The 15,000-nt window shown below is 48.2% G+C and overlaps 2 protein-coding genes across 3 annotated transcripts in view; both read left to right on the forward strand.

Annotated features, from left to right (window-relative positions):
- rffl (ring finger and FYVE-like domain containing E3 ubiquitin protein ligase) overlaps window positions 1-4,223 on the forward strand; it is a 16,300-nt gene extending 12,077 nt beyond the window's left edge. The window contains exons 3-8 of the mRNA XM_085380402.1: window positions 1-136; window positions 975-1,217; window positions 1,344-1,548; window positions 1,920-1,943; window positions 2,027-2,236; window positions 2,384-4,223. The exon at window positions 1-136 is cut by the window's left edge and continues 62 nt beyond it. Coding sequence (XP_085236528.1) covers window positions 1-136; window positions 975-1,217; window positions 1,344-1,548; window positions 1,920-1,943; window positions 2,027-2,214 — 796 coding nt within the window. The 3' untranslated portion in view covers window positions 2,215-2,236; window positions 2,384-4,223. The remainder of the gene's footprint in view (window positions 137-974; window positions 1,218-1,343; window positions 1,549-1,919; window positions 1,944-2,026; window positions 2,237-2,383) is intronic.
- A 2,345-nt stretch (window positions 4,224-6,568) lies between these two features.
- Window positions 6,569-15,000, forward strand: part of wdr62 (WD repeat domain 62) — a 21,329-nt gene continuing 12,897 nt past the window's right edge. The window contains exons 1-12 of one of the 2 annotated variants that reach the window (XM_085380782.1): window positions 6,569-6,839; window positions 7,402-7,493; window positions 9,798-9,860; window positions 9,958-10,015; window positions 12,002-12,169; window positions 12,381-12,518; window positions 12,606-12,788; window positions 13,114-13,265; window positions 13,338-13,524; window positions 14,149-14,274; window positions 14,345-14,499; window positions 14,576-14,667. In XM_085380782.1, coding sequence (XP_085236908.1) covers window positions 6,735-6,839; window positions 7,402-7,493; window positions 9,798-9,860; window positions 9,958-10,015; window positions 12,002-12,169; window positions 12,381-12,518; window positions 12,606-12,788; window positions 13,114-13,265; window positions 13,338-13,524; window positions 14,149-14,274; window positions 14,345-14,499; window positions 14,576-14,667 — 1,519 coding nt within the window. In that variant the 5' untranslated portion in view covers window positions 6,569-6,734. Of the gene's footprint in view, window positions 6,840-7,401; window positions 7,494-9,797; window positions 9,861-9,957; window positions 10,016-12,001; window positions 12,170-12,380; window positions 12,519-12,605; window positions 12,789-13,113; window positions 13,266-13,334; window positions 13,525-14,148; window positions 14,275-14,344; window positions 14,500-14,575; window positions 14,668-15,000 lie in introns of both variants that reach the window. The other variant, XM_085380781.1, reaches the window with a different exon arrangement.

Here is a 15,000-nt window from a genome sequence, read left to right on the forward strand (position 1 = left end):
GCCACGCCTCTGTCACACCTGTCAGCGTTTCTACGGCAACCTGCTGGAGCGGGCAGAGCTGATGAAGCTGAAAGTGAAGGAGCTCCGGGACTACCTGCACCTGCACGAGGTTTCCACCCACATGTGCAGAGAAAAGGTGACGTATGCGTCATATTTCCCACTTCCTGATGAGACGTGCACGTATTCTTGTGTTTTAGTGCGGTATCCAGGTGGGAGGAGTCAGTGAGACCCGCTATGGCCTGATTAACCATATTCACGGTCCGTCGCACTCGTGCAGTTGCTGGAGTGTTGTTCCTCCTCTTCGCATTCATAACAGGGAAGAGGAGGAAGAGTCTGACTGGGTGCTGGCGTCAGAGCTTGAGCGCTCCAGCTGACCTCTGATGACCTCTGATGACCTCTGATGACCTCTGCTTCTGTTGCTGCTGGAGAATCCATCGTCTGTGAGGCTGGCACAAAGCAAAGCTGAAATTTTTGGTCTCCTGTGGGAGCACACTCCTCTCTGTTCACATCTTTGTGCCTGAGCACAGCGCTGTGCGCCTGGTCTGATGATGTTTAACCCGTAATGACTCGGTCTCCGTGCTGTAGCTGTTTACCTCCACCAGGGGGCAGTGTCACAAACAGCCGGTCTGTGGGCTGCTCAGCTTAGTCCTTCAGACACGAAGAGAGAGATGCTGTTGAAGCAGATGTCAGGTGTAGCATGCAACCGCGTTCTGCAGAGCACGCAAGCACGGGCAGACGTCTGCTGCAAACTAGCTGACATGTCCCGTGTGTGTAAAGTGTCACGGGTTTACATGATGGAGACTATTAAACACTGCACACACACTGGGCGCTCACCAGTGTGGCACCTGGTCCCGCCCTGTGGGATCCAGGCAGAGGGTTTCTCTAGTCACGGTCTCCATTAAAACCATCTAGAGTTTTTGCTGCTGAATGATCTACATGATGAGTTTGTTCCTGCCGCTGTTTCCTGTTTGCAGGAGGAGCTGGTGGAGCTGGTTCTGGGTCAGCAGCCGTCCCCGTCGAGCAGCTCCGGCCCCGAGACCCCGAGCACCCACCCGCCCTCTGTGACCTCTCATTCGCCAGCACCTCGCATCTCCACCTCCACTCCCGAGCCCCCCACACCTACTCCAACTCCTGACCCCCCCACTGTACACCCCGAGGCCCCGGCCCCACCCACAGAGACAGCCCCTGCTGAGCCTGACATTCAGGATGAAGACCAGGTAAACCCAGAACCGGCCGTTAAGTGTCCAATAATGAGAGAGGGAGAGCTCAGAGCGAGCTTATGTCCTGGTTCTGTTTTTAAACCCGAGTCTGAGTTTCCTGAGTGACTCTGTGTCTCGGTTCAGACCTGGGACCCCGAAGACGCCCCGGTTACCGGCCGCAGGGCGTCTCTGGCGGACCTGACCTGCCTGGATGACATCGAGGCGCTCAGCGTCCGGCAGCTGAAGGAAATCCTGGCCAGGAACTTTGTGGACTACAAAGGCTGCTGTGAGAAGTGGGAGCTGATGGAGAGAGTGAGGCGCCTGTACCAGGACCAGCAGAGCCTGCTGGGTGAGAGAGTCCACTGTTAACACGAAACAGACTTAATACATATACAGAAGGAGAGCGCCCCCTACAGTTACGCTTTCATGATACTCAAAGAAAACAACGTGCACTAAAATTCAAAAGGGAAGTGATTCTGAGTTTGTCCTGTTTGGTTCACGTTTGCACCAAATGGTAAATGGACTGATTCTCCCAGAGTGCTCAAAGCGCTCAGCATTTAAATCGGATCAGTTCTGATCACAGACGTGAAAAATAAGTTAGAGTAGGAAAAGTTTCCTCACGAGCGGACGTCCTCTCGGTTTAGAGAGGATGCTGCACACAGGCCTCCGTTCTTCAAACACTTTTGAAACAGCTTTCTTGTGTTTCTGTTTTGCTTTCAGCTGCCAACGCTGTGAACGCTTCAGGTGAGTCTGATCACACCGAGTAACGCTGATGTCGTGTTTACATGCTGTTATTAAAGAAGCGGTTGTCGCTCCTTCGTCTCCAGAATCGGGCGGTGTCGGCACCGGAGGTCTGGAGGAGAACCTCTGTAAGATCTGTATGGACTCCCCCATCGACTGCGTGCTGCTGGAGTGCGGTCACATGGTCACCTGCACCAAGTGTGGAAAGAGAATGAGCGAGTGCCCCATGTGTCGCCAGTACGTCGTCAGAGCCGTCCACGTCTTCCGGTCCTGATCCTGGCTGCGGCTGAACCCAGGTAACCCGACCCAGACCTGGCAAACCAGTTTAACCCAGAGCGTGCATCCAGACCTAGTTTAACAAACTGGGCGCTGCCGCTTTAACAGTCTGATGTTGTTCTGGATTTAAACGAGTCTTCTTAAAGTGTTTTTTCCCTTCTTTGTAGGACCGACTGCCTCCAAAGCAATAAACTGTAATCAGGTCTTTCTGAAGGGAACTTGACAGAATGGGCTTTTATTTTGATAACTTTATTTTTCTAATGGTATGCCTGTCTGAAGACGGTGAGACGGGACCTTACCCCACCTTCAGAGCTGCTGTTTAGATGCACACACTGAATGTACAAACTCTCGCTGCGGAGAGTTCACCGCACATTTGTGAACTAATCGATTGAGAAACCACCGTGCCTTCATCGCCTTGCCGCCGCCTCGGTCTGACCTGCGGCCGTCAGCCTGCGCGCAGCCAGGCAGGAGTCTACCAATGCAGCAGGTGATGACAACCAGGAAGTCCTCGCGGTGCCTTCAAGTCCACGCTCGGCCTGCGTTCTTATCACAGTCATGTTTACGCTGCAATAAGGAAGTGAAGCGAACAGCAGCCGGCCCTCAGCCTTCAGTGTAATAACAGCAGCTTCAATGTGTCCTACACAGGAAGTTAATGATGCATTCTTCACATGGAACCATCTGTTCAGACAGATTTCTGTTTTACAGATAGTTTGCATAATTAACTGTTTTTTTTAAGGAAATACTCAGGGAACCATCTTTAAATATCTATTTCTGTCTGAACGGCAGCCTAAACCTGGAAAGATGTTTTTGTTACAGAAGGAACATCTGCAGTCACGTCTCATATTCACACTAAATTTACCCTCAGTCACTGTCACTAACAGGAAACCACAGGAACATGAAAACCAGTATCCTTCTAATTACCATTTACAGTAAAGTCCAATCGTACACCTTCACATACGTGACATCATAGCAGGAACCAGCAGGGGGCAGCACACACATCACCTGAACTAAACAAACTCTAAGGATGGGACCAAATGCATAACGTGGAGCCGGCGCTTCCCCTGACGTCCGTGCACACGCTCACATTTCTGAATATTTTTAGGGCAACAAAGAAGTTCACGATGAAGGATTCAGACTTGGGTGGAGAAATGTCAGGACAGCATTCAGAGTCGGTGCTTATCACAAGGAACAAAGTCGGGAAACCGCGATTCCCAGCTAGCGTGTTGGCATGTAAGCACTTGCAGACTCAGAGGTCAGATTTCTTCCTGGCCTGGACCTCCAGCTCTTCATCCTCTCTGCCTGGAAACGACACAAACTGGAGGTTTGGGTGAAGCCGGAGCTTTAAATGTATTAACAGGTTTACTGGAAACAGCAGAGGCCCTGAAACGCTAACATGAGGGACTCCTTAAAGACAGAGGAAGACTGTTTGTGTGTTATTGAGCTTTTAGACTTTTTGGATTTAAGTTGACTTTGTTTGCACTAAACTGTTGATTTTAAACTGTTTTTCAGGAGGTTTGCAGGAGGACGGTTTGTCCTTTTCCCGAGGTTTTTATTCTAGTGAAATCACTGTGTTTGATCTTTGTGAACATTTTGGATTCAGATGGTGTTACTCGCTGGCCTTTAACCTGTAACTTCTTCCTCTGTGGTGCAGTGGGATCATGCGAGCTCAGCTGTGGAGCTCACACTGCACTATAGAGCTTCTAGCTGAAACTTACACAGGACCTTGTGTCTGTGAGCACGGTGAGGCGGGGCCAGTGAAAACAGCACAGCTGGAATGTAAACCTCTAATCCAGCTGTTTCCTCATTAGTCCCCTGGCTGCGAGCTTTTTAAAAGGACACACTGTGATCTGCAGACTTTAAGTTTTTACTTTAGCCGCCTCACGTTGACCTGTCTCTGTGTTGGAACCTTTATTTACTCAGAATGTTTCTGCAGCTACCAGTGAGACACGTTTTTACAGAGCGACAGGAAGCTTTATTTTTCTGAGTGAGCTTTGCATCGTATTCTAATAAAACTTGATTTTCATTGAGTTCTGTGTCCTGTGCTTCATTGGGTTTATTGAGGGGTGCTCAACATTTAACTGATTACGGTGGAATCTTTATTTTGTGACTTCACATAAGAAGCTTCGCAGGTCAAATTCAGCTTCATTTGTGCTTCTTCCTGTACGTAGTTCAGCTGCTTCAGCTCTGATGTCCATTTCTGGAAGCCTGCCGAGGGGCAGCACAGGTGTGCTGCTTGTACTTCCAGGCTGCGAGGAAGCCTGTGATCTAAGGGATGACTCCTAATTACATCTACCGCATATTTTAAAAATTCGGCTGCATTTGATAAGAACGTCTGATAACTGCTTTAAAAGATGTTTACTGGTGTACGTTCCAAAGATGGAAATTAGCAACCCCAGAGTTAAAATCCAGACTCCGCTCAACATTTTCTGGAAATGTATCTAAAATTTGATCTCGATATGGTTTCTAGAGATGCTTTTTGAGTAAAGGTTTAACTACAGCCAGCTTGAAGGCCTGTGGTACATAGCTGATCATTAGAGATAGGTTGATCATATTTAAGATCGAAGCATTAATTAATGGCAGGACTTCTTTGAGCAGTTTTGTAGGAATGGGGTCTAAAAGACACGTTGATGGTTTGGAGGAAGTAATTATTGAAGTTAACTCAGAAAGATCAATTAGAGAAAAAGAGTCTAACTTAACATCAATGGTACTAAGAGTAGCTGTAGATAATGTTACATCTGTGGGATGATTACTGGTAATTTTTTCTCTAATGGTAAAAATGTTATTTGTGAAGAAGTTCATGAAGTCATTACTAGTTAGTGTTAAAGGGATGGTTGGCTCAACAGCACTGTGATGAAGTCTACTCCCCACTGCTGTGTGATCAACTTAGGTCCTCTTGCATTAATTGTCCAGGATGCTTCTCTTCTGCTCACGTGACACAAACAATCTAGCTAGCCCCCTCTTTATTTTATAATGAATTTAAAGTCTTGCTTATAAAATTTTAAATGTCCTGTCTCCCATTTACCTGGCAGACCTTCTATATATACCCCACCGTCTCTGAGATCAGCTGGCCACTCACTCCTTGGTGTCCCTGTGCTGAGACAGCGATCGAGCTGCTGATCGTACTCTAGAATCTAGCTAGCACTACAGAAGAAGAGGTATAAAATGCAGTGTTTCTATCAGCTCAACAATCATCAGCAAACACACAAACTGTGTGTGTGCAGTTTGTCTCACAGTGTGTTGCAGCTAAAGGTCCAGCTGCTGATTTCAGGGGGAGAGAAAAGAAATAGAGCTAACTTCACTCACAGATGGAGAAACATAAGAATTAAACTTCAAATCTGAGCGAGCAGCGAGCACGCTGCCACAGAAACGTGACACTCACAGAGAAACCCCCAGATCCCCCCACTGACACGACCACTGTGGACAAACCTCCACCCGCCCCACTCCTGCTACACAGGTGACTATAGATTTAAGAGCAACAGGACTCAGAGCTGCTGAGTCTTTGATTTTATTTATTTCTGCTGTGTTTTACTTGCATCTGTTTGAAAGAGTGTAAACACAAAACATTATTTTATTTTATGTGCTGGAATATGCAGGAAATAGGTTTAAACACATATCTGCAAGTCAAAGACTTTTGAACATAATTTTATATTTGCTTAATGCAATGTGCATAAAAGTTAGAAGATTAAAACTAAAGAAACAAGTTTTAAAAACAGACTTTTTCATTTGATTCAGTTTCATATGATGGATTATGCAGAAAAATAGAATTGGGCTGAAAGGTCTCTTCTTTATTGCGTATTCAGGTTGTGTATCATGTTTTTGAAAATTAACTAATTACTTTTGAAAATAAGTAATCAGTAAAGTAATGGGATTACTTTTTTGAAGAAGTAATCAGTAATTAGTTACTAATTACTTTTTTCAAGTAACTTGACCAACACTGGCTTGGATGCCCCCCCGACCCAGTGCAGGTGTTGGAGACAGAAGAACTCTTGGACAGTGTCTCCACCCCCACGCATGAAGCTGTGGAAGAACTGGAGCGCTCCTTCAGTCAGACTGCTGCGTACACAGAGGAGCGTTATGGCCCATTCCTCCCAGCAGCTGTTAGACTTTATAACCATCACTGCTATATCTAAATTATATCTAAATTGCTATACTATCCATAGACTACTACTACTACTACTAATAATAATAATAATAATAATAATGATGACGATAGCGACGCTACGGATTGTTGATTGGCTGGTTTGGCGACGTTAGGCGGGATTTCTACGCCTCCGCTGTCCATTGGCTAGTTCTCTGTTTTGTGGGCGGGGCTTGGTTTGAACCGGAGTCCCGCCGCAGACAAAAGTGTCAGGTTTCCTGTAGCGACAGTTTATACGACGCAGGCGGCTGTCAGCAGTTCATCACCCGCGGAGAAGCTCTCTTTGTGGGAGGTTTATGTACCCACGCTGCGGCGTTTAGACTGATATCAGCCCGAGTATTTCTATTAACTTTGTCAAAGTGTCAAGTACCTCTGCTGTCATGGCAGAGGGAGCGGACTGCGGTTCGGCCAAGCCCGCGAAGAGGAAGCAACCGGCCGGGAGGAAGAGCAGACAGAGCCAGGGGAAGAGGAGCTCCAGCAGCCGGGTACAGCCTCAGCTAACAGGCTAACTGCTAGCGTCACAGTCCCGTTAGCTGTGAGAGTTTTAGCGAGGAGCTCGGGTTAGCTTACAGCCAGTATCAAAAGCACCTGAGAGGCCTGGAGGCTAAGAGCCTGTTTGTTATTACGGAAGTGAGAAGTCTGAATGTGCGGAGTTTAAATCGCTGCGAAGTTACAGCAGCTACAGCCACAGGCTAAAGTTTAGACAACAGACCGAGGGAGAGGCTGTCTCCTCCTCACACGGACTCCATGCTGAAGGAGAGTGAACACAAACTCTCTTAAAAGTTTATTTTAGGCACAGATTCATGTAAACAGCGTGCTCTGATCCCACAGCAGCTGATTCCTAATGTTCCTGACATCAGTTTCAATCTGCTGAAAACAAGTTTCACTTAGATGACTCCGGTTTTAGTTGTCTCTGTGTTTTTGTGTGCACTGTTGTTCTGTGTGAGCTGGAGGCCTCTGCTTATATCACTGGAAACGACCTGTGTGCACGGTGGGACTGTTAAATCATGAGATTTTTAAATGGACTTGTGTGTGTTATTGTTTCAGGTCTGTTTGGAGAAAGTCTTGGGTATCAGCACAGCCAGCAGCAGTGGTTTGACCTCTGACCCCAACACAGGACTCATTGCCTACCCTGCAGGGTAAGTCCCGCCTCCTTTAAGCCACCAGAGCTCTGTGCAGTATAGTAGGATTCGTGGTTCAGGGAGTAAACTTCAGGGTTTAACCCAAGGTTTGGGTTGCGTTGGTCATGAGTGATGGAGAGTATGTTGGGCAGGTTGAAGGCTGAGCTGCCGGACGGTTCAGACCAGTGAGGTCAAACCTCAGTAATGAGCAGTTTTTACTGCTGTCAGCAGCCGGTTGAGAGATGGAAGGAAACCTCTGAGGTCAGTGAAACAAAGAGGCTGTTACCGCACCCACAGTCTTCCTCACGCCGATCACAGATTCGGTGTGAGCAGTCTCAGTCAGCCACAGCAGACGTCGGGATGTTTCTGGTGGAGCCGCTGTGTCTCTGACACACAGTGAGCAGCAGCAGAGCGTCCTTAAAATCAGACTTCAGACACTCAAACGGTCTGAGAGAGATCTGATTGGTCAGGATGTGTCCATCTACACCTGTTGATCTAGAACATGACCCAGCTCGTTAGGTATGCAGCATCAGTTACCATGGTGACCTGCCTTCATCAGACTGTAAACTCACAGTTAAACCTGAAGTTATCTGCATAAGTTATCAAAGAGCTGACCTCAGATCAGTGTCAAATATTAGTCAGGTCGTTTCTTCACTGACGCTGCGCTGCCCTCTGATCTGAAATCACACATTTCAAATCATCTTGAGTGTGGCAGACGGGTGACGAGCTCTCTGCAGGTATGCTGATGTCACACGTACTGCCATGTGGGCCAAAGTCAGCTTGATGGTGTTTTCATTCAATAGTCCTCAGGGCTCGCAAAATTTCAAAATCCCTGGTAGCCCTTCGGGCAGGGACTCTTCAGTTTTTGGTAGCCCAAAATAAATTTAAGTAGCCCGAATAAAAAAGAGCAATTTTTTGATTGATGTTTTGTTTCCGTTACAATATTATACATTAAAGTATAATATTGTGTGTGTTGCAACTTCTTATCTTGTGCGTGTTTTTTATTTTGACAGCGAATGCGCACCTGCGGACCACTTATGTGCAGCCCTGGTTATTTAGCTCGTCATATTGCAGCCACAGAAATTCTTTTGTCCATGAAACCATAAAGCTGCACTTTCTTTTTGCCTTATAGTCTGATTTGTCATAACTTCTCCGTTTTGTGGTAAGCTTTTCTTTGGCTGTCACTTCTTCACCCTGACCTGTCTTATTTGGCTCAGCAGAACTGAAATGCTTTTACACACTCACTCACATAAGCTCAGCGATTCTCTGCGCGATCAACCTCTCACATGTTTAAGCTGCGGGAGATTTCACTTGTCATGTTTGCATAGTAAGCTAACGATTAATAAGACGATGTCAGAGGAATTGGTGCACAAATTATCATCACTCACAGATCAGTGCTGTCGCTCTCTATACACAGTTCGCGCGATTGCAAAGTGAAAGCAAAAAAACAAGCGCAAATTCAAACGCGACTTCAATATGTCACATATTGACAGTGGCTCACCGATGCCAATGACATAATTACCCAGCTACATTTCTGAAAGAATGCAAAAGCATTGACATATATGTTTCCTTCCTACGACAGCCCGACGGGCAGGGCAGAGATAGACTTTGGTAGCCCGACTGGAAAAATCGCTAGCCCCGGGACGGCGGGCTAGCGATTTTGCGAGCCCTGGTCCAGCTTGTGCTTGCTTTATCTGATCTAAAGCATTGATCTTTCCTGGGTTATCTATAGGAAGTATTGATTCTTTAGACCAACTTTAATTCTTCTTTTCTGCGGCGGGTTGAAAGCACTAATCGGGCTGAATAAACGGGGACCGGGAGAACCGGGGCCGTATACCAGCTGATGAATGTGCAGGAACACTTAGCGCTTCTTGTAACGCACACGTTAGCTGAAAGCAGCAGACGTGTCCACAGCGACCCGCCGCCAACAGAGTAAAAGGAGCACGAAGCAGTCGGAGCTCAGACTGTAAACTGATGAAACTACAGCTGTTTGTAACGGTCCTCTGGTTGACTTCAAATTTAAGGCTGTTAACGGGTCAACATACTAACAACTACAGTCACGGGGACTCTGACTCCGTGTCACCGAGTCGACTTTATTTGTCTTTGTGGTGTTTAGTTGCTTCAGTGTTTGACGCTCCAGGACTGCACGACTGTGTGAGGCAGAAAAGGAGGATGGAGCTGTGCTCGCTGCTGGCCGGTGGCGCCGATCGGCCTGCGTTTGTTTTCTCGCAGCGTTCCTGCTCCACATCTGCCTGGTGGACCCGGGCGATGGCGCTGGCAGCAGATGGTGTTCACCCCAGTGAACCTGTTTGTGTGTTGCAGGTGTGTCGTCGTGCTGCTTCACCCGAAGAAGAACAAACAGAGTCACATCATCAGCGCCTCCAGGTACGCCGACCCTGAGCTCGGGGCGGACCCTCGAGGTCAGGTGATCTTTGGGCGTGTTGCTCAGGACAGAAGTGTTGACCTGTGTTGTGTATTTCAGGAAACCCTTCAGCGCGTTGGCGTTCTCTCACGATGGGAAGCACCTGGTCACCGGTGAGGTAAGAACCTACACGACTGACTCTGCCCACCCTACCTCCCCCTAACATGACGACACCGTGCAGGTAACTCGGGCGTGCAGCCGGTGAAGCTCCCGGGGTTCACGGTGACGAGCACGTCGAGGCATTCCCAAGCCAGCCAGGAGATGTCCTGGGACTGCCTGGCAGGAGCGGGCCCTGGGCGTCCTGGTTCTCATGTAGAGGAGTTGTTCTCAGCACAAAACACGAGCACACGTAGATACTAGGGGTGCAACGATACACAAAATTCACGGTTCGGTTCGATACTTTGGTGTCACGGTTCGATATTTTTTCGATACAAAAAAAATGTTCATGCCTTTTTAATTTGTCATTTATTAAAATTATAAATATATATTTTAACTCAAAAGTACAGTTTTTAAATTTAACCCTAACCCTTGTGCGTGTTTTTTATTGTGACAGCGAATGCGCACCTGCGGACCACTTATGTGCAGCCCTGGTTATTTAGCTCGTCATATCGCAGCCACAGAAATTCTTTTGTCCATGAAACCATAAAGCTGCACTTTCTTTTTGCCTCATAGTCTGATTTGTCATAACTTCTCCGTTTTGTGGTAAGCTTTTCTTTGGCTGTCACTTCTTCACCCTGACCTGTCTTATTTGGCTCAGCAGAACTGAAATGCTTTTACACACTCACTCACATAAGCTCAGCGATTCTCTGCGCGATCAACCTCTCACATGTTTAAGCTGCGGGAGATTTCACTTGTCATGTTTGCATAGTAAGCTAACGATTAATAAGACGATGTCAGAGGAATTGGTGCACAAATTATCATCACTCACAGATCAGTGCTGTCGCTCTCTATACACAGTTCGCACGATTGCAAAGTGAAAGCAAAAAAACAAGCGCAAATTCAAACGCGACTTCAATATGTCACATATTGACAGTGGCTCACCGATGCCAATGACATAATTACCCAGCTACATTTCTGAAAGAATGCAAAAGCATTGACATATATTTTTCCTACAATAGCCCGACGGGCAGGGAAGAGATAGATTTTGGTAGCCTGACTGGAAAAATCGCTAGCCCCGGGACGTCGGGCTAGCGATATTGCGAGCCCTGTATCTGATTGAGGAATCACTCATCTTTGGAAAAGAGAGTTTGTTACAGAGAAATGTCTCTTTCCAAAATAAAAGCTATACTATCCGCTTCTTCTGGGCTATATTCTCAGCAGCATATTAAACATATCAGGTCCCCATAAGGAGAATCATGTGCTAACGGCTGTCTAAATGACTCGGCTAAAGTTAGTAGCATGCTTGTTGTTTTTGTCTTTGCACTAGGATGATGTCGGTGTAAATGTGCAGTCATATTCGTTGTGTTCCCACTAGTGCTTTCAGGTTAATCTCGTTGAAATGACCTTAACGCCACAACACGGCAAATCTCCGTTAACGAGCTACCGCCGATCGCCCCGTGCATGGGGCTAGACGGCCAACACGTTAACGAGCTAACTGCGCTAACACACTAGTTCCCACCATGTAATTGAGCATTGCGTGGCACATCCAACATACTGTTTTACTTTAGTGCATGACTCGCTTACCTTCAGGGTCATACGTCACATGAAAACCAAAATAATTCCAAACGCCAGATCTGAATGAGGGTGGGGGAGGTGCCCTGCGCTCTTCCTTCTGACTATGCTGTCTGTGTGGAGCACTCAGTGGATCTGCGCTCGACAGTGCAGCCTAGGCGGAGTAGTCGAACACAGATTCACTGAGCGCTCCACACAGACAGCATCGTCAGAAGGAAAATTGATAAAATAAATTACAAATGTTGTATTGTTCGATACATATGCATACCGAACCGAAAGCACTGTATCGAACGGTTCAATATCGATACGAATATCGTTGCACCCCTAGTAGATACTCGTGCAGAGGAAGCAGAGAAATGAGCCTCCTCCTCACAGAAGGTTATCTGTCAGGAACAAACACGCGTCACACTCGTTACCTGTTCTTCTCTCTCAGAGCGGTCACATGCCCTGCGTGCGGGTCTGGGAGCTAGATGGAGGTCAGGTGGCCGAGGTTCAGTGTCACAAGTACGGCATTTCCTGCGTGGCGTTCTCCACCAACAGCTCCTACATCGTCTCTGTGGGATACCAGCACGACATGACTGTGAGCGTGTGGGACTGGAAGGTGAGCGCGCGCACACACACACACACACACACACACACACACACACACACACACACACACACACACACAGCTCACCTGGTCATGAACCAAAGCAGCCACCAGAGGGCAGAGTGGAGCTGTGCAGGGTGTAAGAATCCACACCAGTCACTCGCTGACTCTGTGGCTGCGATGAAGTAACGTTTGTGACGGCCGCCGTTCTCTTGCTTTTCAGAAAGGCTCCATCATCGCCTCCAACAAAGTGTCGAGCCGCGTGTTCGCCGTCTCCTTCTCCCAGGACAGCAGCTACTTCGTCACCGCGGGAAACCGCCACGTCAAGTTCTGGTACCTGGACGCCTCCAAAGAACGACGGGTACCTGCCTGACATCCTGTCGGCCGAACACGGCTGCTCTCGCCTTCATCTGAAGTCACTGCTCACCTGATTTCTCCTTCCGCACAGGTGAACAGCACGGTGCCTTTGATTGGCCGCTCGGGGTTACTAGGCGACCACAAGAACAGCGTGTTCTGCGGGGTGGCGTGCGGGCGGGGCCGCACAGCGTCCAACACCTACTGCATCACCAGCTCTGGCCTGCTGTGTCTGTTCAACAGCAGCCGACACCTGGAGGCCTGGGTCAACCTGAAGGTCGGCAAGCTCCGCCCACATCTCACCTGAATATGTGCACCTGTGTGATTAGATATAATACTAAAATACTACCAAATATACTGTCAGTGCTGCTAATTATGTCTGTAATGAGCAAACATGAGGAATCTAATCTTAGAACCAATCAGAAAGACCTCTGAGCGCGAGTCATGTGACAGGAAGCGTTCTCATAAACGACAGCTTTGAAGCGCGGTCCTAAAGTCGCACAGTTAAAAGGCGGGTATATTTGATATCATACATGACTGAAGCTGACCGAGGTCTGACGGCGCCCGGACGCTCCTCTCTGAGCCGCTCTTCTCCTTCACAGACGTCGTCGGCGAGCTGTCTGGCGGTCAGCGAGAGCTTCGTTTTTTGCGGCTGCGCCGATGGCGTCGTCCGAGTGTTCGGCCCGTCCAACCTGCAGTATGTCACCACGCTGCACCGGCCGCACCGCCTGGGAGTCGACCTCGCTCAGAGCGGGTACGGATACTGCAAACGAAGCCAACGGTGTACAGCAGAACTCTGCTGATCGCTCACTCTGTTCCACAGAAGCCTGCTACCTGCCAGCCCAGGTGCTCAGTACCCAGACACACTGGCTCTGACCTTTGACCCCGCTGCCAGACACCTGACCTGCGTGTACAACGACCACAGCCTGTATGTGTGGGACGTCAAGGACGTGAGGAACGCCAGGAAGCTGTACTCTGCTCTGTACCACAGCGGCTGTGTTTGGAGCGTCGAGGTCGGTGTAGTACTACAAGAAATACTGTAAGAAGTACTGCTAGAAATATTCCCATAAATACTAACCAGAATCGCAGGGATACTGCTGTAAGTACTACTCACAGAGACAGATGTATTTATATAGCTCTTTACATATCCAGTCACACACACATTCACACACTGGTGATGGCAGCTACATTGTAGCCACAGCCACCCTGGGGCGCACTGACAGAGGCGAGGCAACACTACTGTTGTGGAAGTACTGCTAGTAGATCCAACAATACTGAGAGGCAAAAAACTGCTAGTTATGTTCCTTCAGTATATGAAATAATACTCCTGAAACTACTACGAAGTACACTGCCTGTACAGCCAGAGGTACAGGACTGTTTCCAGAATACTACGATGGAAATCACACACGAGCATTACTGCACATACTGCTGAGATACTGCCAGGAAAGCCAGCAGCACCACAGTTGTTACTAGAACCATTACTGCATCTGTTACTGACCATGAGGCGCATTAAGCGAAACAAAGCAGGCAGATAAGTCAAACTTTACTCAGCTCAGTCTTCTTGCTTCTCCACTTCTGTGCCGTTGATTCGGTGAGAGCAGTTTGAAGTACTCTGGGTCTCGTCGTACTTTGTTCAGGTGTACCCGGAGCTGCCGGAGCCGGCCTGCCTGCCTCCGTCATCCTTCCTCACCTGCTCGTCCGATAACACCATCAGACTGTGGCACTCCGACCCCCCCGGCACGCACACAAACCTCTACAGCAACGTGAGGCAGTGACAAAACCAAATTACACTCTGTGTTTGTCCGTCTCTGACGACTTCCTGTCTGCTCCCAGGACCTGCTGAGGATCTTGTACATGGGGGAAAACACGCAGCACCTGCAGGCAGAGGGGGAGGCAGCGGGAGCTGACGGGAAGGCGGGGATCAAAGTGCTCTGCATCAGCCCGGACGGACGGCACCTGGCGGCCGGAGACCGCTGCGGAAACCTGCGGTGAGAACCGAGCGCGCTCGGTTAGCTCGGCTCACGCGGACGAGGTCGGCTGACTCGTTTCTGTTTCTGTGTTCAGGATCTTTGGGCTGCAGTTCCTGGATGAGCTGGTGAAGATCGAGGCTCACGACTCGGAGGTGCTGTGTCTGGAGTTCTCCCCGGTCTCCACAGGTAGGATGTCCCGGCACACGCGGCGAGTGTTCTACACGCCATCGTTCTGCTCAAACGTTTAAATCTGAAAGCATCAGTCGGTAGGGCTGCTCGATTATGGCAAAAATGATAATCACGATTATTTTCACTGAAATTGAGATCTCGATTATTTGACGATATTTATTTAACCCTTTAAGACCTACTATAGAACCAAGTCTGCCAGAGCTTATATTATTTTTTTTTTTTTACATGCTGTAGTGCCATTTGTGGGAGCATTTCAAGTTGCTATACATCAATACAACTGTTATAGCCCATATTTTAATAATATGTATGCATTAAGTGCATAGTAATTAC

This window comes from Rhamphochromis longiceps, linkage group LG14, assembly GCF_057381845.1.
Source record: "Rhamphochromis longiceps isolate RC_006_pf linkage group LG14, R_longiceps_female_GT1.1, whole genome shotgun sequence".
In the NCBI taxonomy this organism is placed as follows: domain Eukaryota; kingdom Metazoa; phylum Chordata; class Actinopteri; order Cichliformes; family Cichlidae; genus Rhamphochromis; species Rhamphochromis longiceps.